Source organism: Desmodus rotundus, chromosome 10, assembly GCF_022682495.2.
Source record: "Desmodus rotundus isolate HL8 chromosome 10, HLdesRot8A.1, whole genome shotgun sequence".
Taxonomy (NCBI): Eukaryota; Metazoa; Chordata; class Mammalia; order Chiroptera; family Phyllostomidae; genus Desmodus; species Desmodus rotundus.
This window is the reverse complement of record NC_071396.1, coordinates 13,076,165-13,097,330: the sequence shown is the minus strand read 5'-3', so window position 1 is coordinate 13,097,330 and position 21,166 is coordinate 13,076,165. Positions and strand designations below refer to the sequence as shown.

General features: G+C 50.1%; 1 protein-coding gene across 4 annotated transcripts in view; it reads right to left on the bottom strand.

The window, feature by feature from the left end:
- Positions 1-6,805: 6,805 nt before the first annotated feature.
- The window catches only part of SMYD3 (SET and MYND domain containing 3), a 459,771-nt gene continuing 445,410 nt past the window's right edge, over positions 6,806-21,166 (bottom strand). For all 4 annotated transcript variants that reach the window (XM_024575953.3, XM_045184522.3, XM_071219589.1 and 1 more), the window contains 2 exons: positions 19,573-19,681; positions 6,806-7,121 (listed from right to left, as the gene is read on the bottom strand). In XM_024575953.3, the coding sequence (XP_024431721.2) occupies positions 7,020-7,121; positions 19,573-19,681 (211 nt within the window). In that variant the 3' untranslated portion in view covers positions 6,806-7,019. The remainder of the gene's footprint in view (positions 7,122-19,572; positions 19,682-21,166) is intronic.

The following is a 21,166-nucleotide window of genomic DNA, read 5'->3' as shown; positions in this document are numbered from 1 at the left end:
ATTTTAAGAGTGCTTTTCTTTTTCACCCCAAATGTGTCCCAGCAAAGAATTTTCATCGTGATTCCAGATGGGAACAGAAGTTCAGATGTCAAGGCTGGTCAAATAGAAGGCAGTTGGGCTAATCGTTAGGAGCAAACACACCCAGATTGCCACGAGCTAGCACCTCACGCCACTCAGATGGCTGTCACCAACACATCACCAAGTAACAAGAGCGGGCGAGGATGTGGAGAACGGGGAACCCTGGTGCACTGCTGGTGGGAATGCAAACTGGTGCGGCCACCGTGGAAAACAGTACGGAAGATCCTCAAAAAAACTAAAAGCAGAATGACCACACAGCCATTCTGCGCTCTTTGCGCCTCCGAATTAACCAGAGCAGCAGCAGGCCGCAGCTGTGGTTGGTCTGACTGAGCCCAGGGCCAAACTGTTGCCACACTATGCAAAGCAGAAGGACCGTATCTGAGCCCAGGGGAGCCTCTGCGGTGCATCTTAGCAGTTGTTGGTCCAGGTTAAGGGAAGACTGCAGTCACCCAAAAAGACACGGACACACTAGGGACTCAGTTCAAAATCGAAATTGGAATCATTCCACCAGGTAAAAACCTTAACAGGGCAGGTGCTGGCTAAAGACAAGAAGGCCACAGAACGTCTGCAGAAGAATGAATTTTTAAATAGCAACTCAACGCATAAACTGTTGAGAATCCAGAACCGCAGGGAAGGTCGGCCATATTCAACCTCACAACCGGAGCCTTGTTTACCGTGGACTAGAGTTCTTACAAAATGGTTTTGAAAAGGTGATCCGACGGAACTCAGGGCAACAAATTAAAACAAAGTAAAAGAAAAAAGCAAAACAAATGACAAACCGAGATATTAAATACTGCACAGCGAAAATCTCCCTAATATATAAAAAACTAAAGATCAAGAAAAAACCATCTAAAAACACCTGACAGAAACATAGACAAATGACATGTAAAGATAGTTCACAAACGAGAGACCATAGGCTTTTAAATATTTGAAGACATCCAACTTCACGAATAAGAAAGAAAAATGCAAATTTAAACTGCCGTGAGACACTACTGTGTCTCACCGATTAGCTCAGCAAAAAATTCAGAAGCTGAACAACCCACTCTGCGGGCACAGCGGCGCGGAGGCAGGGAGGCCCCGTCACACAACACTGCCCCCTGCCGGTGCGCCTGACAAGACCCGATATATTACACAGGCTTTCACCCCGACTCAGCAAGTCCACTGCCAGGGAGTGACCCCGAAGATGCATCTCCAGCATCGCCAAACACACGCCCTGCAAACCACGTGCAGAATGCCATTATCTGTGACAGCAAAATTTATGTTGATATTCGTACAGCAGCACACATTGACAATGGGGCAAACTCGAAAGCTGAAAACAAAAAGAAACAAATAAACCTAATTGGACATTAAATGGATGACATGTAATCGCAGAGAAAACAATCATACAAGCGACTTTTGTTCTGACACTACAGCCTTGTTAGCCTAACAACAGACAGCGCTGGAAAAGCATCTTAGGCTTTCCTGAGGAGTAGGCTCGCTGTCGGCAGTGGCCGAGGTAGTGACTCTGAAACTATGTGTGTCTGGGGGAAGCACCAACACGGAAGGAGGAGATGAACAGCAGGGACGCTGCGTTCTAACTGGAGGTGTCCATGTGAACCCATGATTTTACAAAGGCCCAGGGAGCAGTGACAGCCCAGTGGCAGGCAGCCAGCAAGCACGCGGAGTGAGGAGCCCCTTGACATGGCTGCTCCGGGTACCGGGTGCCCCAAAGAGAACCGTGTCTCCAAAATGGCAAGGACACACAGGACATAGGCTCCAACTGGAAACCGCTCCCTGCAGCCAAAGCTGATACCACTTGAACGTCAAGAGGAATCATCATGGTTACGACTGTAACATATCTGAATGTTTTTAAAGAAAAAAGAGGGGGCCTGAGCTAGACCTTGGAGAATGGATGGGTATGATTTAGCTGGATGGAGAAGGGAATTTAGCCATCGTGAACGAAACAAGGAGCTGACCGCGGAGGCACGGACCAGGAGATTGGGGGCAGGGACAAGGGGAGGGCTGGTCCAGCCCGAGTGGAAGCCTCATGCGGGCATCAGCAGAGTGTAAGGTTCCATAGCTCAGACCACCAGTGCCAGTCTGTGTGGGGAAGTGTTCCAAACTTGGGAAATGTGGCTCAGCCCCCACTCGGAAAAGCCAGTGGGGAGCGAGGTTGGCGGGCAGCACCCACGTCCATGGATCGGTTCTCCAGTGGGAAATCAGGCCTGCATGGTACCTTGACTGCTATGAGACTTGCTCTTGCTAAAACTCCCTCACCCTGAGGCAGCAAATGTTTACTGAGTATCTTTATCCTCCTAAAATCTGAGCTAGACCTTCCAGGTCTGGTGCATAACCTGGTTTCTCCCTTGACCACTTCTCCCTTTACATTGCAAATGTCCTTTGATGTATTCAGCAACAACCTCTCCTTTGTCTGCAGAAGATAACCACCCGAAACAAACCTATGCATAGTAAATGAGGACCATCTTTGATGCAAGGGGCCTAGAAAAACAATAAAAGCCTGTCAAGGCAAGGGTCCGGGCACTCTCCTCTTGAGAGAGTGGCTGTGCCGTCCCTTTTCCTCCACAGGATTTCTGTAGTCCGTGTATTTGTATATAGCAACCACAACACCGGATCTCACAGGCCGGGATCCGCGTCAAGTCTGAAGATTGAACTTGGAGTGGAGCAGCAACGGGGAGTCACCGCAAGTCTCTGAGCAGGGAGATGTACGAGGAAATGGCAGATTAGGCATTTTGGGGACATGACTGGCAGCTGGGATGAAGGAGAGGAAGACGGGAAGTAGGGGGGGATCAGTGAGGGGGTCTTCGCAGTGGCTGAGGAATGAGGAGCTGGGGGCCTGCAAAGGGCCTGGGACTGGAGAAGGAATGGAAACACCTGGCATTTTACAAGCACTTCAGAGAGTGAAGGGCCAGAGCTCACCCTTTGACTGCAGAGAAATGGAGAGTCCGTGGCTGCGTTTCTGGGCTGCGGAGCGGCGTGAAAGGCCGGGCACTGGTCTCGAACACCAACATGGACTGTGCGCCTACAGCAGCTGTTGCCTCCAGATCTCACAGAGGTTAAGGGGCACCTCCCTTTGGGGTGCTGTTGCTGGTCCATCTCAACCACCCCAGGCCTCAGGCAAAAGGAGGGCTCCATGGTTTCCCTGGAGCTGCTCCTACCCTTGGCAGCGAGCCACAGGACTGTGCCCCACTGGCAACGCCTAGAACCTTCTCCCTGCGGGATCCCAGGGGCCTACTCCGAGTGAGGGGGCATCACTTCCTGACGGGGCAGGGAGGATTTTCAGGACCTGACTCAGGAGTGGGCTCCCACCGAAGGAGGTTCTCCCTCGGTCAGCCTGCAGTGAAGCTGGGGTAGGTAGGCCCCTGCCGTGGGGAACAGGTCCCCCGCAGCCTTCCTCCCCGGCCCTGTTAGTGTGCGTATGGCAGAGCTATAAATTATGCCCGGCATGTTCATTCTCAGCTTAAATGTGTTCTCATCCCAGAGGAGCCACTAATGGCGTCAGGTTACTGATGTGAACAGAGCCCGCGCTACAGTGACTCTGGATTAATGAAACGGCAGCCGCGGAGGCTGGGATGGCAATAAATCCTCAGCCACTGGTGACAGGCATGTGAAATTAGGCCCCCACCCCCTTCCCTCGCCTCCGAAAGGATTCTGCCGGGAAGTCGCTCAGTAAATGTTTACCATTGCTTAGATGTTTGCTTTCTGTGAAAAGTTGACGCATGCGGGGTCCCTTCCTGGTAGGGGCCCTATCCTCAGAAAGCGGAAGCCGGCTGAGAGGGATTAAGCGCCTATCATGCTTTCTCTAGGAGGCGTGAAGGCAAATCCCTTAATCCAGGATCATCACTGACTGATAAATTTCATTCAGAAAATTGGCAAATGCAGGGTTCTCTCAGTGGACTCTGCTCCTTTGGCACGTGAGACGGCCCCCACCTTCTGTTATGGCTTTTCCTAATGAATTTTAAATGAGGAACCAAGAACTCATACAACTCAACACCAGGAAGACAAACAACCCAATTAAAAAATGGGCAACAGACCTGAACAGACACTTCTCCGAGGAGGACATACAGAAGGCCCAGAGACATAGGAAAGGATGCTCAGCATCACCAGCCATCAGAGAGATGCAAATTAAAACTACAATGAGATACCACTTCACACCAGTCAGAATGGCCACCACAACCAAATCAACAAACAACAAGTGCTGGCGAGGTTGTGGAGAAAAGGGAACCCTAGTGCACTGTTGGTGGGAATGCAGACTGGAATAGCCACTGTGGAAAACAGTATAGAATTTCCTCAAAAAATTAAAAATGGAACTGGCTTTTGACCCAGCGATTCCATTGCAAGGAAAATACCCTAAGAATCCTGAAACACAAATTCAAAAGAACTTATGCACCCCGATTATTTACAGCAGCGTTATTTACAGTAGCCGGGATCTGGAAGCAGCCTAAGTGCCCATCAGTAGCCGAGTGGATGAAAAAACGGTGGTATATTTACACAATGGAATACTACGCAAGAAAGAAAGAATTCTTACCTTTTTTGACATAATGGTTAGAACTGTAGACTATTATGCTAAGTGAAATAAGCTAGTCTATGAAAGAAAAATACTGTATGATCTCACTTATGAGAATCTAATGAACAAAATAAACTAACAATCAAAATAGAGCCAGAGACATGGAAACATGGAACAGGCTGACAGCTGCCAGAGGGGAGGTGGGAGGGAGATAATGGTAGAAAGAAGGGGAAGGGGACAAAGAACATGTATGACTGACCCATGGACATGGACAACAGGGTGGGGATTGACTGTGGGAAGGGAGGGGCTGGGTGTAGGACAGAGGGGGAGAAAGTGGAACAACTGTAATGGAATACAATAATAAAAGGTAATAAACAACAAAAAGTACCATCAGGTTACATAAAGCAGGAAAAATAAATAAATGAGGAACCAAAACAATTCCCACCAGTGTTTTCGAAAGGCAGCAAGCCCGCATTTCATTAGAAGGCCCCCAGGGAGCCTGCTGACGGGCTACAGGGAGTCCGAGCATCCCTGTTCCCGAGAGCGTGGTTCATGTGCGGACGTTCTTCTAGAAAGAAGGTCTAGGGATCTCATCAAGTTCACTACACGTTCCAGGACACCAAATCAGCGTAAGGGCCGTTACTTACGGTGAGCTGCACCAGCGGCCACGAGTTCTCCTCCCGGCACACCCACGGTCTTGCAGTGGGGCCCGGCACAGGCACGGCTGCGGAGAGCCTGGGCCACTCCAGGTCTCTCCAGCCCCAACTGTGGAGGTGCCGAATCATAAACAAAACCCATTCGTGATATTTTGGTGTCGTTTATTATGCATTCAAAGCTACCTGACACAAATGCGATGCCGGACAGTGTGCATTTTAAGGATGAGGGGCAGGGCTTACTCAGTCTTTGATTCCTTTTCCTAAAAACCCAGTAACCACCATTCAACATGTATTTGTAGACTTGGGTAGAGCTGGTCTCTCAAAAAAGGCTGAGATTAAGGCACATTGTTAAGGTCACTTGGTAACTCAGGAGGAGTCCCAGAGGCCCTGACTCCAGGCCGCGGCTTCCTTACTTACATAACCTACCTTGCTGCGTGCTGTGGTTGCTAAAGGTTCTGTGAGCCTTAGTGACATACTTGATTCCTGACGGACGGTGGCTCGCGCAGAAGCAGCAAGCTCAGGAAAAGGCTGCAGACTCATCAGCGTGCAGGAGACCGCCCATGTTTCAGCGATCGCAGTCATCACCAGGCGCTCAGCCAGGAGACTGCAGTTCCCACTGGTCAGCTTTCTCGGCTGCAGACCGAGGCTGGCTCCTTCGGGTCGGCCAGACATCCATGTGTTGTTCTGCCAGTGCAGCCACGTGGCCAGAGGACTTGCCGTGCCCCCTGAGAGGGCAGAGAGGGACCCAGAGTAGCTGCTCTGGATCCTGCCATCAGCCCCTGTACTCGTTTCCTTACGTGCAACGTCAGGTGTGGATGGTGGGAGGCTCTCTGAGAATCTTTCCGCTGCAGGAAGCCAAGGCCTTCAGTCACTGCCAGGTCTCATCTGAGCAGGGGGGGACCACACTGCTCAGGTGATCATTGAGCCAGAAAAGAATTTACCTTTTATTTTTTTCTGCTGGAGGAGAAGAGGTTTTCTGTACTTGTCTACAGCAGAAAGGTGGAAAAGCAGGCCATGGAGTTAAGGAATAGCAGAGAGGGAAAAAGGAAAGAAAGCAAGCCTAATTTGAGCTGGAATGCCAGAACCTGCTCCGTGCTATGCATATCACATGGTCAAACCACAGACCTCGGGAACTAGAGAAAAAAATTCAAGGAAAAAAAAAGCATGACATACACAAAGCCTTGTAAAATACTGAGAATAAGGGAGTTAGAAAAAAGCCATGAGACACTTGAAAAAAACATTAACATCTAAAATGACTTCTTTTGAGGATTCAGGACGAAACTTCCTGTGTCGGAGACGTATCTGGACACGAATAATGGACACAGACACCATTTAACACAAACAGTAAAGACGACGTCTGAAAACCCTGCTTCTTGCCCAAGTGGACAAAGCCTAAAGGGAAACAAATGTGAAAACATTGATTTTATGCCATTATTCCTGCATATATCCAAGGAGAATGTTCATACTTATTCTGTCATGTTTGTAATATGATTTTCTATCTTCAATGTTTGACATTTTACACGTTACAATTACCACTGAGTAATAAGCAAAGCAAATGATTACCAGATGGCATTTTCAACCAACTTTTTAATATTTATTATGATCGTGCTTCTCTACAACTAGGTTCTTGTGGTTTGCAGCCCAAATGTCTGCCTTGTTTACCCAGTCACGGAGCAGCATGTCCAGTAGGGGAGGGTCACGCAGCAGACAAAGCACGGGGTGTGTGGCCGCAGTAAGGCATTCGATCAGGGTGCAAGTCGTCCTCCACCGGCTGGGCTCCCTTAGGAGGCTCTGATGTTGGCGTCACACTCTTCTAAGAGCAGAATCAGGTCTTCAATCAGTTTGTGCTCTCTGCCATGCGTCACTCTCATAATATCAAACGCCTAAGGGAAAAGAAAGGGGACACATTAGATCCCAAAGCAGGGGGCCCCTGCCCACTCCTCGTCTTCCCCCCCGAGAGAGCAGGCCCGCCGTGGGAGTGGCTCTCCAAGCCAGAATGTGCAGGGACCGGGGCGGCTGCTGTAGGGTGCTGTTCGGCCAGCAAACTCACTAACGAGTCACGCCGGGGCCTGCTATCCAACAACCACCTTCAGGGACTGGTTAGCGCCTGGGTCTGGAGAGCAGCTACAGAGGTTTGAGAAGTAATATTAAAGATGAAATGCCACGCTCCTACCACCTTAAAATAAATTGTCGTTTTTGCATGCTGCATTGGCTTCTCATCCACATGCACTGTGGTAATGATGTACATACAATTTCTTGTGTTGTTTTTGTGCCGTATGATGCGTAGCATCGGTTATTTTAACACTCCCTTCCTTGACTCTCCGTGTTCGGTCCACCACTAAAGCTCCTGTCAATTCTACCTGCAAGATCTTTCTGAAGTCTGGGTGGGCTTGCAGCCACTTCAGTGAAGAGTACAATGGGAGTGATGCAAATGAATTCCAAGGCAAGGCCACGCAGCCTCCGCCTGGAACCATGAGCCACCATGCTGTGCAAGGACAGGCCGTGTGCAGGTGTCCGGTGACTGTCCTAGCTGGGCCGTTCTGCCAAATCCGCCTTGCATAAAGAAGCCTCCAGATGATTCCATCCAGCGGGCAGAAGACGGCCAGGCTCCAGTCTGCCCGACTGCAACCCTCAGGTCCTAACCCAAATAACCTGTGGGCAGCAGTGGTGCTGGCTGTACCCCGCTAAGTTCTGGGGCGGTTTGTTACAGAGCAGTAAAGGCCTAGAACACTGTTAGAACTGTTTTTGCAATAAGTAAACCACAGACAGACAGCATCATCCTGCGCTGACCCAAGGGGGGGCTAAAGGGAAGGGAGGGGACACCAGATCCACGGTATTCCATGCAAACGTGCCTTCAGGACACATGAAGGCCTCACCCTGGTGGCTACCAGGCCCCCGAGAAGCACCTGGTACGCAGTACTGTGGCCTCAGCCTTGGCTACGGCAGTACCGACCGGGGAGTTTCCACAGGGACACCAAGGCCCAGACCTGACTCACGATCCTGGGGTGAGACCTGGGTGTCGGGGATTCCAACGTGCCCTCAGGGCTGAGCACAAGCGATAGAGCAGCCTCTCGACAAGTTACAGCAACTATTTATTATTCAGTGCTAACTTACAGCCAGCATAATTACCATTGCAATGGCTGTGCATGCCTAATCCCAGCATGTTTACCGACCATCATCCACTCAGCTACTCCTGGGAACTTAGACGACTTCCGACTTTCGCTATGCTATGACTGATGTAGACCTTACAGCATGTGACTTTTTGCCTGTGCTCGTATCTGCTGAAGACACATTCCTAGAGGCAGAATTCTGGGGGTGCACAGAGATTTCCAAGCTGGGGAACCCCCTGGCAGTCACAAGCCAGAGCTCTTCCGTGCTACGGAGGAGAAGCCTGCAGCCCCTTTGCCTCTGAAAGAGTTCCATTTAGGTTGGAATCAAGGACAACAGGCTGGCAGAGGAGGTCTAGATTTAGCTCTGAGAGGAAGAGAGAGAGAGAGAGAGAGAGAGAGAGAGAGAGAGAGAGGGAGGGAGGGAGGGAGGGAGGGAGAACAAGCAAGAAGAGAGCAAAAAGAGAACGAGAGGACCCCATCTCAGGTCTTGGTCCCCCGGCCGGGAAAAGAGCTCTCTCTGCTCATGGAACTGGCCTGTAACCCTATCAGGATGATCGGGCCCATCAGCCCCCCACCCCTCCGACACCCCAGCTGGGAAACGCAGAAGGCGGCTGGGACTGAGATTCTGGGTAGTGGGCATTTGTCTGGGAGTCCCCAAAGTGTGGCTGCCCTGCGGTTATACAGTATCTGTGAGCAAATTCTGGGGTGGGGGCTGTCTGGAAATGGAGAGGAGGAGGCGGGAGCAGCCCCACTTTGCAGGCAGCCAAGCTCTGTGAGGTCCCTCTGGGCTGAAGATCCATGTCTGACACCGTGTGGGGAGCAAATGTCTTAGGCGTCCTTCTTCCCCCACTCTCTCCCGAGGCACTGCCCCAGGGCCCTCCATTGCCTGGACAGCTAAGGTCTGACGCAGAGACCTGCATGAGGGCAGGATTGTAAAGTGAGATCAGAGAGCTCTAGCCCATGTGGCTCATTTGGCTGGAGTATCATCCGTAAACCAAAAGGTCATGTGTTCAATTCCCAGTCAGGGCACATGCTCAGGTTGCAGGTTGGATTCTTGGTCAGGGCGCATGTAAGAGGCAACCAGTTGATGTTTCCCTCTCACACTGGTGTTTCTCTCCCTCTCTCCCTCCCTTCCCCTCTCTACAATCAATAAGTATGTCCTCAGGTGAGGATAAAAAAAGAGAGGGAGATCAGAGAAATTCTTCATGGGAAATTCTCTACTTAAAAGCTGTCTTAGATATTGTCCTCCCTTCTACTCGACAGAGGCCAGAGGGACTTGTGATCTGGCAAAGACAGATGAACGGGCCACAGGTACTACCCGAAACACTCTTCGCAGAAAGAGCCTTAACCGTCCCCCCGCCCCACTCACAGGCAGTCTGGAGAAAGGCCAGGCCCTCCCTGCAGGGCTCCCCTCCCCCCGCAGGGAAGGAAGGCCTGGCCTTGTTTCTCAGGAGAACTCCAGACCAGCTGCTTTCCACCCTCCCAGCCCTGCTTCTGCAGGTTCCTTACCTGGAGGGTATTCTGTGCTTCTCAGCGGCTTGACTCAAAGGCTAAGTGACAACTGTCTTCATGTCACTGGGACAAGGTGAGGCTGATCTGCACATCTTCAAATGTTACAGGCTCCCATCTTCCTCCCAAACATTTTCCCCTCTCCCAGGATGAGAGCCTGCAAGTGTCTCGTCCTGCAGAGCCACAGCCAGCAGGGGGACGCCGCTTGGCCCTCCCAGGCCTCACTTCCCACCTCCGAGCCCACTGCCTTATGGGAGGGCCATGACGACCCTCTGCTCCAGCGTCCTCAAGTTCGCCCTGAGAGGCCAACCCAAGGTGAGTACCAGCCCTCAGGGCCCAGCCCAGTGTTCACCCCGTGACTGCAGGGTCTCCTGGATGGGACTTCTGAGACACACTGGGGGGCCACAGGTCCTCCTAGTAAAGATGCCACTGCAGGTGTCCCGTCCGCTCTCAGTCGGTGGCGAGTACGGCACTGGAAGCCAAGATGGGGCAGGAGGCAGCCCCTGGACGTGTGCGCGCGGGGTGTGAGATACTAAGACTGGAAGCAGGCCGGAAAGGAGTATAGCTGGGGCAGAGGACTAAAAAAAAAAAAAAATACCCCCATCATTTTCCTGGAAGGTAAAACTAAATGCAGATAGGATTAACAAATAAACAGTGTCATTTTCCCCGAGTGATGGGCGGGGTAGGAGAGAAAGACAGGAAGAGAGAAAGAAGGAGGATTTAGGAACGTGAGCAATATGTCAGTGACTGTCTTCGGTGTCTGCCAAAGACACGTTACGCTGAGTATACAGCAAGTTGAAACTCAGACCTACTGATGGAGGACACCTGTCCTTGGCCTGGGTGCCACCTGGGCCTGGACGCCAGTGGGACAGCAGTTCCCAGCGATGTAAGAAGGGAGGTTTATGTGGTCACAAGCCCAGGCTGGCTCTCCAAGAGGGGAAAATGAGGAGGGCTTAATTCCCCCCAAAAGAAAGAGGCTTACAGTAAGCCTGTCCCCCTTCCCACAGCACGTCCCAACTGCTGCGCATGCGCATGTCAGAGCAGATAATTTTGGTTTAATTTCCTGCAGCAGTATATAAAACAGATTAAGGAAATATAAAACCGGGGCTGCTTGTGCTGGGAAAAGCTTATCTCTTTCCATTAAATTTTATTTTTTTAATGGTGGCATTTAAAAAGAGCCTGCATGTAATCGCCCACAGAGGACCCACTGGGAGCCTCCGAGGGGGCTCCTGCGCCCGTGCGCTGACGCTAAATGTCACACGAGAATTGTGCAGATTGTCTGCCGCACGACCGGCACAGCTCACTCAGGAGTAAAGAGAGCGTCCCAGCCCGATTTCAATCTCATCACACGTCTTTTTTTTTTTTTTTAAGTAATTTTAGAATTATGGTTGTATATTAAATGAATTAAATCAAATTATGATTTAAAGTCCCAAACAATGTAGCTTTATTAATTTTTAATACAAATATATTAAGTTTATCGAGAATCTCATGTGCTCTCTACCATGAGCCTGAAGGGATCCCATAAATGACTTCCTCAAGCATGATTTAAACATGGAAATAAAATCAGAGGGACAAATGCAAGCAAGTTCCCTTCTCCTGCCCATCTCAGGATAAGCGTGGAGTGGAGGAGCAGCGGGGGAGGCAGGGGGCACCCAGGAAAGGAACTGTGAGCAGCCAGACCCCCAACGCAGCGAGTGGCTCCAGGGCCACTGTGTCCCCAGGGAAGGCAAAATGGCCTTGTCACTAAACACTGTCCAAGCAGCTAAAATGCAGGGGATTTGGCCTCACCAGGAAGAGCTCTGGGGCAGCCAGGAGACAGAGTCACAGCAGGGCTGTGTGTGACAAAGGGAGGTGAAGGTGCTGTGGTGTCCAGAGTTGGGAAGGGGACCAGAGCAGCCCAGGGGACTTCAGAAGGGGTCACAGACCTGAGCTCAGATCTGTGCCTCCTCCCAGTGGGCATGGCGATTCCAGCGGAAGAGCTGCCAGTTGGGTTGCTATGTTTAACTCATCCATGGATATTTACTGAGCGCCTGAGGGACCCTGGAGAAGTCCTGTCTCCTCCCCGAGACTCAGTTTCCTCAATTGAATAATGAGGGATTGGACTTGATAAGTTCTAGGGGCCAACCAAGTCCCAGACACAGAGCTGGAAGGTGTCCATTTGGATTCGTTTCCAAATTACTGCGTTACTGATGTCTAATTTAATTGGACTGTGCTCATAAAACTTACTTTCTATGACTTGAATCCCTTTACATTTATTGAGACTTGTTTTACATCCCAAAATACGATCTATCGTGGTCTGTGTTCTCTGGGAACTTTGAAAAAAATGTGTCTGCTGCTCTCGCTGGATGGAGTGTTTTATAAAGGTCTGTTAGGGCCTGTTGGTGGATGGTGGTGGTGAATCCTTCTACGTTCCTGCTGATTTCTGTTCTAGCTGTTCTGTCAGCTGCTGACAGAGAGGGGTGTTGATGTCCCAGCTAACGTTTTATCTACCAGTCTATTGTCCAATTTTCCTTCCAGTCCTTTAATTTTTCCCCTACATTTTCCAACTGTTTGGGGGATACTCATTTAAGATTGCTATGTGTCCTTGGTATAGACGGACCTTTTTTCATTACATAATGTCCCTCTCTGTCTCTAGTAAAATTTTCTATGTTCTGAAGTCTACGTTATCTGATATTAATACAGCCAAGCCACTCCAGCTTTCTTTTGATTACATTGTATAACCCTCTCCTGGGATTAAATTTCATTGATTTCAGAGAGAGAGAGAGAGAGAGGAGGGGAGAGTGAGGGAGAGAAAAACATCGATGTGAAAGAGAAACATGGATCAATTGTCTCCTGTTCACCCTTGACCAGAGACGGAACCTGCAACCCAGGCATGCGCCCTGACCAGGAATTGAACCTGTTACCCGCCTCTTCGCAGAATGACGCCCACCCAATTGAGCCACACCACTCAGGGCTCCACTGGGTACATTTAAAACCACTTCAGAGAGTGTTATAATTTTTGCTCCATCTGTCAAACATAATCTAGAAAACTCAAGAGGAGAAGAAAAGTCTGTTTCACTCGCCCATATTTTTGTATACCATATTCTTCCTTCCTAATGTTCCAAGATTCCTTCTTTCATCATTTCGTTTCTGTTTAGAGAATTCTTTTACCCATCCTTTTACAGTAGGTCTGCTGGTTGCAAGTTCTCTTAGTGTTCCTTCCTCAGACAACGTCTTGACCTTCCCTTCATTCCGGAAGGATATTTTTGCTGAGTGTGGGTTTTTGGATAAACAGTTCTTTTCTTCCATTTTTTAAGTTGTGTCACTTTTGTCTGATCTCTCCGGTTTCTGAGAGAAAACCACTGTAATTTAAATTGTTTTCCCCCTAACAGGCAAGAAGACAACGTATTTCTCTTGCTGCTTTTAAGACATTTTCCCTGTCTTTACTGTTCAGAAGTGGGACTAGGATGTGTTTCAGGGTGGATTCTTTAGATTTTCCTTGTTTGGGATTCATTCAACTTCTTGAGTCTGCAGTCTGTCTTCTGTGCGAGTTTGAGAGTTTTGCTTTCTATCATTATTCCCTTTACAAAAATGTTTTATTGTAGCAAAATATATACTATCCATATCCAGAAATCTTGCATCATCCCAAACTGAAACTGTGTACTCACTAAATAGTAACTCCTCTGACCCCTCTCCCTCCAGCCCTGGCGGCCACTACGCTACTTTCTGTCTCTACGTTCTTTACCAGGTACGTCACCTGAGTGGAATCATTCAAAATTTGTCCTTTCGTGTCTGGCTTATTTCACTTAGCACATGTTCACCCATGCTGTAGCATGTATCAGGATTTCTCTCCTTTTTAAGGCTGAGTAATATTTACTCAGCCTTAAAATACACACACATACACACACGCAAACCACATTTTATTTATCCATTCATTCATACGTGGACGTTTGAGCTGTTTCCACCTTTTGTTAATTGTGAGCAGTGCCTTGCCAAAAGCCATCTGACCATACACGTGAGGTTTATTTCTGGGCTATTTCGTTTTTCTCTATGGCTGCCTTTGTACCACCGCCACACTGCTTTGGTTCCTGTAGCTTTGTCGTACATTTTGAAATCAGGAAGTCTGAGTCTTTCAACATTTTTCTTCTTTTTTGAGAATTGTTTTGAGGTTTCACATAAATTTTATTATGGATTTTTCTGTTTCTGGAAAAACCCAGGATGTCCATAGAGATTGTACACACGCTGTAGATTGCTTTGGGTGGTACTGACATCCTAACACCATTAAGTCTTCCAAACATGAACATGGATGTTATTCTCTTTATTTCTGTCTTCTTTAATTTTTTTCAGTGCTTTATAGTTTTTATAGTTCTTTCATTTCCTTGGTTAAGCCAGTTTTATGTATTTTATTCTGTTAGACACTATTGTAAATTGGAACAGTTTCCTTAATTTCCTTTCTGATTGTTCACTGTCGGCATATAGAAACGCAACAGACTTTTTACATGTTGATTTTATATCCTGCCACTCTGCTGGATTTGTTTACTAGTTTTAATTGTTGTGTGTGTGTGTATGTATCATCTTTAGGTGTTTCTACATAGAAGATCATTATCATCTGGGAATAGAAGTCATTTTACTTCTCCCTTTCCAATTGGGATGCCTCCATCAAAATTCCTCCAAATTCTTTTTCTACCCCATCCTGTTTCTCTTTTTTTGTGACTCCGATGTTACATATTCTGTTATTGGTCCTATGGCTCTGTTCAATTTTAACCTTCTTTTAGTCATTTTCTGTTTTTCCAATTAGGTAGCTTCTATCACTCTATCTTCAAGTTCATGAAGCGTTCTTCTGTCCTTTCTATTCTGTTTTTAAGCTCCAGTTTGTTTATTTGGGTAATTCTATTTATCAATTGTTAAATTTCTATTTGTTTCTTCTATCTTCTATTTCTTTGCTGAGACTAATTTTTTCCCCCTTTGTTTTGAGGGTGTTTGTACTTGCTCATCAAAGCATTTTTATCAGATAATTCTAATGTCTGTTACTTGGAGTTGGTATATACTGATGCTTTTATTTTCCTTTAAAATCAAGCTCTTCCTGGTTCCTGATATGATGGGTGACTTTCATGAACGTTCTGAGTGAGTACTCCATTGAGCTTCTGAGTTTTATTCAGACCTTCGGTTTTAGCTGGCTCCCTCTGATACTGTTCCAGCAGGAGAACGCGGGGATGGCACCTTGTTTCTGCCAGGTGAAGGTGTTTGTCCAGCTTCCCCACCTGGTCCCAGTCACAGCTGGGCTTACACTTACTGGTAGGTAAATTTCTGCTTTTTTCTTTTAATGTCACTTAATCACTTTCATTTTACTGATCCTTCCCTTACTTTTTCTTTTTTAGTTCAGAAACATTCTCTTGAAATGAATATTCTCTAATTTGGAGGTCAGCAGGGAACATGCATAAGTGTCAGAGCCAGGGACTTCCGAACAGCGCTCTGAAGGCATTAGGGACCTCACTTCCACCTGTCCTTCCCCCGACCCCCAAGGTGGTGCTGCACATGGAGAGGAGAGCTTTGTAACCCAGGGGCTGTGGGCACTTAAGCGTCCATGGAGGGGCCTCAGGTGGTCCTCAAGCCTCCTTCCCTACCAAGTACACATTTTTCTCTCGTGAGTCAGTGGTTTTCATCAGATTCCTAAAGAGCAACATGACTCAAGAGGTTAGGAACCACTGTAGCAGATTAAGAAGTGGGAACAGCAAAACTGCTGCTCTAAACCAGCCATTTGAGGGGCTGGAATTCAGGGCGCAGGCTGGCACCCATAGAGACCGGCAGGGTTATGCTCTGAGACTGCCCTGCGTGGGCTGGGTTAGCTAACAACTGTGCCAGAACATGACGTACGATGTCCCGAGCCATGGCCTGTGCTCCTGTCCAGGCCCAGAAAAGATACAAAAGATCCTCAACATGTAAAATGCTTCAACAAAATGCAAAGAAAATGAAACGGCCGTTACAGTGCGCTGTGAGAAACTGACGAACGGTCATCGGAGGGAAGAAGTTGGACCTTTTCCAGCCGACTTCGGCTAACAAAGCTCCACTAACAAAACCACTCGCCTGGCGCGGAGTGAGGGCAGCGGCACCGGGCAGAGCTCACCGAACAGGAACAGGCTCCCTGACAGGACAGCCCTGCTGAGATCGCTTGCCCTCAAGGGCCAAGAAGCCCAATTAGTGCCTCAAAAAATTCTCTGAGAATAAATGGCAAGAAAGGAGAGTAGATTAGAGATGGAGAAAGCCACAGGAAGGCACTGGGAAGGGACCCCGGGACAGTCCTGTGGCGGCCATCGCAAGGGGTTCAGCAGAACGCAGTGGGGAGAGGGAACCCCAAACCGAACCAGAGCCGGGCTAAGCGGATTCCTCTCCGGGAAGAGGCTGGGGCCTAACTGAGTAACAGATGTCTGATCGTGAAGGTTTTCCGATTTCCGTTCTGGACTCAGCCTTTGAAACTCTTACTCAACTATTTCATCCCATTATTTCCAGAGTCTCTAAGACAAGAAAGAATATCTAGGGGTGCCAGGCGAAAGAGAACATTCATTTCAAAAGGCAAAGAATGTAGCTTCCCTGTCTCCTCTCCGGGTTAACAGAGTGCCAAGAGAACTCGGGAAGGGAGGCTTCCGCAGAACAAAGCCGGTCTGCTACCAGACTCACACGTCCCATGAGCTCGTGAAGAGACGGATGGATGTGTTCCGGCCACACCTCTGCTAGCCAATGGTCACCAAAGGTCCTGAGAAGATCAGGCCCGTTAACTACATACAGCTGAAAAAGTCGTGGCCAAGGCGGGGCTTTCAAAGTCTTCTATTCATTAAAATCCATTCATTCAAGGGTAGATTTGACGGAACCTGCTGCATCCTGGGCGTGTGTGTCTGTGTCAGGTGGAGCCAGGAGAAGCAACATGTACACAAGTGAGGGTCCCCTGGAGGATTCCCACTCACCTTGGAGTGGTTACATAGCCTAATTGTTCAGAAGGGGGAACACACATGGTGCAAAAGGGACCAGGCGGGTGGGAGTGATCGCGACAGGGGTCCCTGTAAAACAGTAACCCTGTGGAGTCCCCAGATGGTTGAGGCTTCGCAAAACACACTCTCACAACCTCACATACTTCTCAAAGCAGCTCTGTGGAGTAGAGATTCTCCCCATTTTCAAAGTAAGAAAACTACATTCTACAGGATTAAAAGACACCTCGGATCATGAAATCAGCAAACCCAAGTGCTCTTCCCATTACACAACACTGCCGGGGGTGTGTGTTTGTGCTCCGGTTGATCACCAGAGCCGAGCAAGAGTCCCAGTGACTTTCCCAGAGCCGAACAGGAAGTCCGAGGGAAGGCCATGCCTTAACCCCAGTCCTCACAGCACTTTCTCATGCTGCTCCAACTTCTTTCATCTGGCAGCTACCAGGGTCCATGTCTGGGCTTATCTTTGGTACGAGGAGGAGAAGATGCCACAATGATGACCAAGGGATGCTTCTGAAGGAGCTGAGGCAACCCCACAAGAAGGACGTAAGGAAGAGAGTATCATGACAGGATGTAAGGATGAGAATGTCACGTGAAGGGCTGGGGAGGGCGAGCACCACCCGCCCCACCCACGCTCTCCCATAAGGAATGTCTAGCTGTCTGCCTGGGCTCCCCTAGGTTTGCCTTTGCCGCTGATGGTGTTAGATGCCCCTTCAAGAGTGCTGCATACAACGGCTGTACTAACGCCTCACGTGGGGAACGGAAGAAGTTCGGATCTCCTCCGATTTCCCCTTTGAGTCTTACCAGAGGGCCCATCTGTTTAACTGGGCCAGTCTAGAGGGGAAGAACAGAGCTTGGATTCCAGCCTGGATTTAATGACTTGGGCACATGCCTGTCTCCCCCACTAATCGTAAGGCCAACACGGGGTCTTGCTCAGAAGCATTTACATCGACACATGTTGAATTAAGTGGAACAAACTAGACCCTGCTCTGCCCCGGTTTGACTACAGACAAGCTCTTCAATGTCTCCAAGCCTCAGCTCCTTTAATTTTCAGATGGGAATGAAAATGCCCGGCCCATGGACCTCAGCAGCTGTTCTGTGTCATGGGGACCAGGCCAGATCACGTGTGGGTGAGCACTAATAACCTTTCTAGGCCCAGAGAAACAGGAAGGGTCAATGTCACTTATAAAACACCTCCTTGCAGGTAACCCTGGGCTGCACACATCATATACTTGGGAAGCGTCCTCCACGTTATTTTCCTGTCAAAACTTTCACAGAACAGACCCTTGTTACATATTCCTGTCTGAGTTGACTGGCTGACCAGTACTTGCCAGACCAGAAAGGGAAATCTGCGGAGACTGTAAGAGACAGCTGGGTGTCCTCCCCCGTCTAGGTAAAGAAGTCAGACAAGGTGAAGAACGGAGCGGCTGTGTGCCTTCAGGAGTCCGCGTCCCTCCCGTTCATCACGGGCTGACTCCAACCCGTGGTCAGGAAGAGGCAATGTGGCTGGCAGTCAATAGCAGCTAGCTCTAGGGAACCTCATTCTCAAGAGTCCCTTAGGCCTTGGTCGTTTTTCTCATCTGTGCGTGGGCGACTGCCCGTGTTACGGGACCAGGCAGCCCCGGACACTCCCTGAATGATTCTAGGGCTGAGCCCGATCTCTCCCTGCAGCTCTTCTGCAGGCAAGGGCACTGTGGCCCCAGTGGCCCCACGAGAGTGTCCAGTGCTCCCTATACACCAGGTCTCTGCCTGAAAGCCAGAGGCTGGGCCGGATGGGCAGGTGAGCTCTCCTCCTGGAAGCCAAGGTTCCAGGGAGAGAGGCTCTGCCTGGGCACAACAGCCAGGGTGGCAGAGAGCCCTGGGCCCGGGGCAGAGGAGACCCCCTGGGAGGGCGACAAGTACACGTCACTCTTTGACCGCATATTCCAATGCTGACCCAACTCTCCCACTTATTTTCTTGGCACTTCTTGCTGCCGTTGTATGGCTTCCCTCCCTCTGCCAACAACGAACGCCTCCTAAATTCTGGGCACCTTATATGGCACGGAGCTGGTTACAGTGATAACCACAAGGACCTCAGTGTCCTGGGGCGGCGGGGGTGTCAGGTGGCCCTACTCCTATGGGGGAGTACTCTGCTGGTAGAGCAAAGAGAGCCGTCGGGGGACAGGGAGAAAAGTACGTCTGGGCCAGGCCTTGAAGGGTCAGTACAGTTCTGCCAGGCCCGGGGGTGGCAGTGGGGGCAGAGCCATTTGAGGCAGCGGAAACTGCTTTGTGCAGACCTGGGTGTGAGCAGTTCAGGGCGTCTCGCTCGGGTCCTGAGGAGCGGCCTGGCACACACCGGCTGTGTGGGGAGAGGGAGGGGGTTGCAAAGGCGGACTGCAGACATACAGACGGTGGAGGGGCTGGCCTGTGTCCTGCGGACAGTGGGTGGGGAGGCCTGGGGAAGGGCAGCCTATTCACCACGGGTTCCGAGGCCAGTTTGCATGAGCAAGGGCTGATTATTAAATTGTCACGATTTTTGTGAGCTGGTTGGCTTTATATCAGTAATTTAAAAATCAGCCACGGTGGGCATGTTTATAACACAGACATCAGCAGACATCACGAATCCGTTGTTTTCAGAGCTGGTTGTTAAACATGTGTGGGCACGTGTGTGCACGTGCCGGCAGACGCACACATGCAGAGTGGCTAAAACCACAAGGAAGGGGCCAAGCCACAGCCGGGAAAGGGCGTTCCGGGCGAGGCCGCGAGGTGGGCGCACTCACCAGCCGCAGGTTCTTCATCGCCTGGGGGAACATGCCTTGGTGCAGCTGCAGTTTGCCGACTTTCATCACCTGCACACCTCTGACGGGGTGGCTTCCTGGGAAGAAGATCCTGGAAGAAACCAAACGGCAAATGGTGTGAACGGCTCTGTCCCTCGCAGCCAGCCTTTCATCAGGAGACCGTGGGGGTTGGAGGCCACACCGGCTGGGCCTGCGAATGAGCTCTGGAGAGGAAGTAAGTGACCCTGAGGGGGGCAGGCTTGGCACCCGTCTCCTGCTCCCAGAATGCCTTTGCATTCGGGGGAAAACGACTGTACGGGAATGCCCCTCTAACGCATGCTAGAGGGACTCTGAATTTACACTGGGGGGGTGGGCACAACCAGGGGCTAATCTTATGCTCCAGGCTCTCCCTGAAGCTCTGGCACCCAGGGTGGCCACGGACCCAGGGGCCTCTCTATATATACCTGAGAAGTGAATGCACAGAAGCTCTTACAGGTCCCTTCCAGACACGTGCCCACCCCTCCTCCCAACAGAAAGCCCTTGAATGACCTCTGTGGAGCGCCTCACCGTCCACCTTCCCGACAGGCCCTCGGGTGTTCATTTTATCACTTCCCTGGGTTTTAGTTTCTGTGTTTGCCACGATGTCCTGCATGTGGGAGGGACGCAAGACACATGTGACCTCTTTCACAGGTGACAGGATCGAGGAGGGTGCTGCTGTGGACCGAAGAATGGAAATGGAGGACTGGTTCAGACCCGACGTTACTGCAGTTTGATTCAACAAGGATTCACTGTGCTAGACTCAACAGAAGCGTGCGGTGCGGCCTCTCGTCTCCCACACCCGCTATTCTCAGAGAACATGGGGCCCCTGCTCTATCTGCAGGGCCGTTCCTGGAGCTGGGGACACATGACAGTGTGTGGGTATGGGTGTGTTTTCCTCCAGGCCCAATTAGACGCAAGACAAACACATATACACTACGGTTTAGAAATATTACAAAACACAGCATTGACTTAGTGCCCGACAGAGGCCTCACTTAGTACATGGTGATGCTGGATTCCGGTGCATGGAACTGAACCGAGAGAATGACACGGGCGTTATGAAGGGAGAGAGGTAAGTGACGGCTGGTCGGACCAGCGAGCGCTTCCTGCAGGAGGGAAACAGGCCTTCAGCTGGCTCCTGAGGGTTGGGGACGGCCTGGCTGAGTGGGGAGAGGGGTGTGCCTCCCAACTGTCCACACAAGCAGGGGCACGCTCCACAGGGGACCGACCACATGTGCCTGCCCCTGGACACCAGTAACAACACGCCAGAGTCACGGCCTAGGGAGGACCTGCCACGGACCACGCCCTCTTCACACAGCTTTTCACGTACGGACCCACGGGCCCACGTGGCTGCTCCGCCGCACAACAGAGATGAGGCAGACGAGACACAGCGTTCTCTGGCGAGTGTGCGAGCATCCGCAAACCACTTCCTCTCCCTGGGCCTCAGCTCTTCCCCCACGAAACGTGATACAGAAACGTTTCGTCCGTGCTCTTTAAAAAGTGGAAAGCAGTATTTGAGAAGAAGGTATTTAAATCAATGGAAGCTTGGCCATTCTTCTTT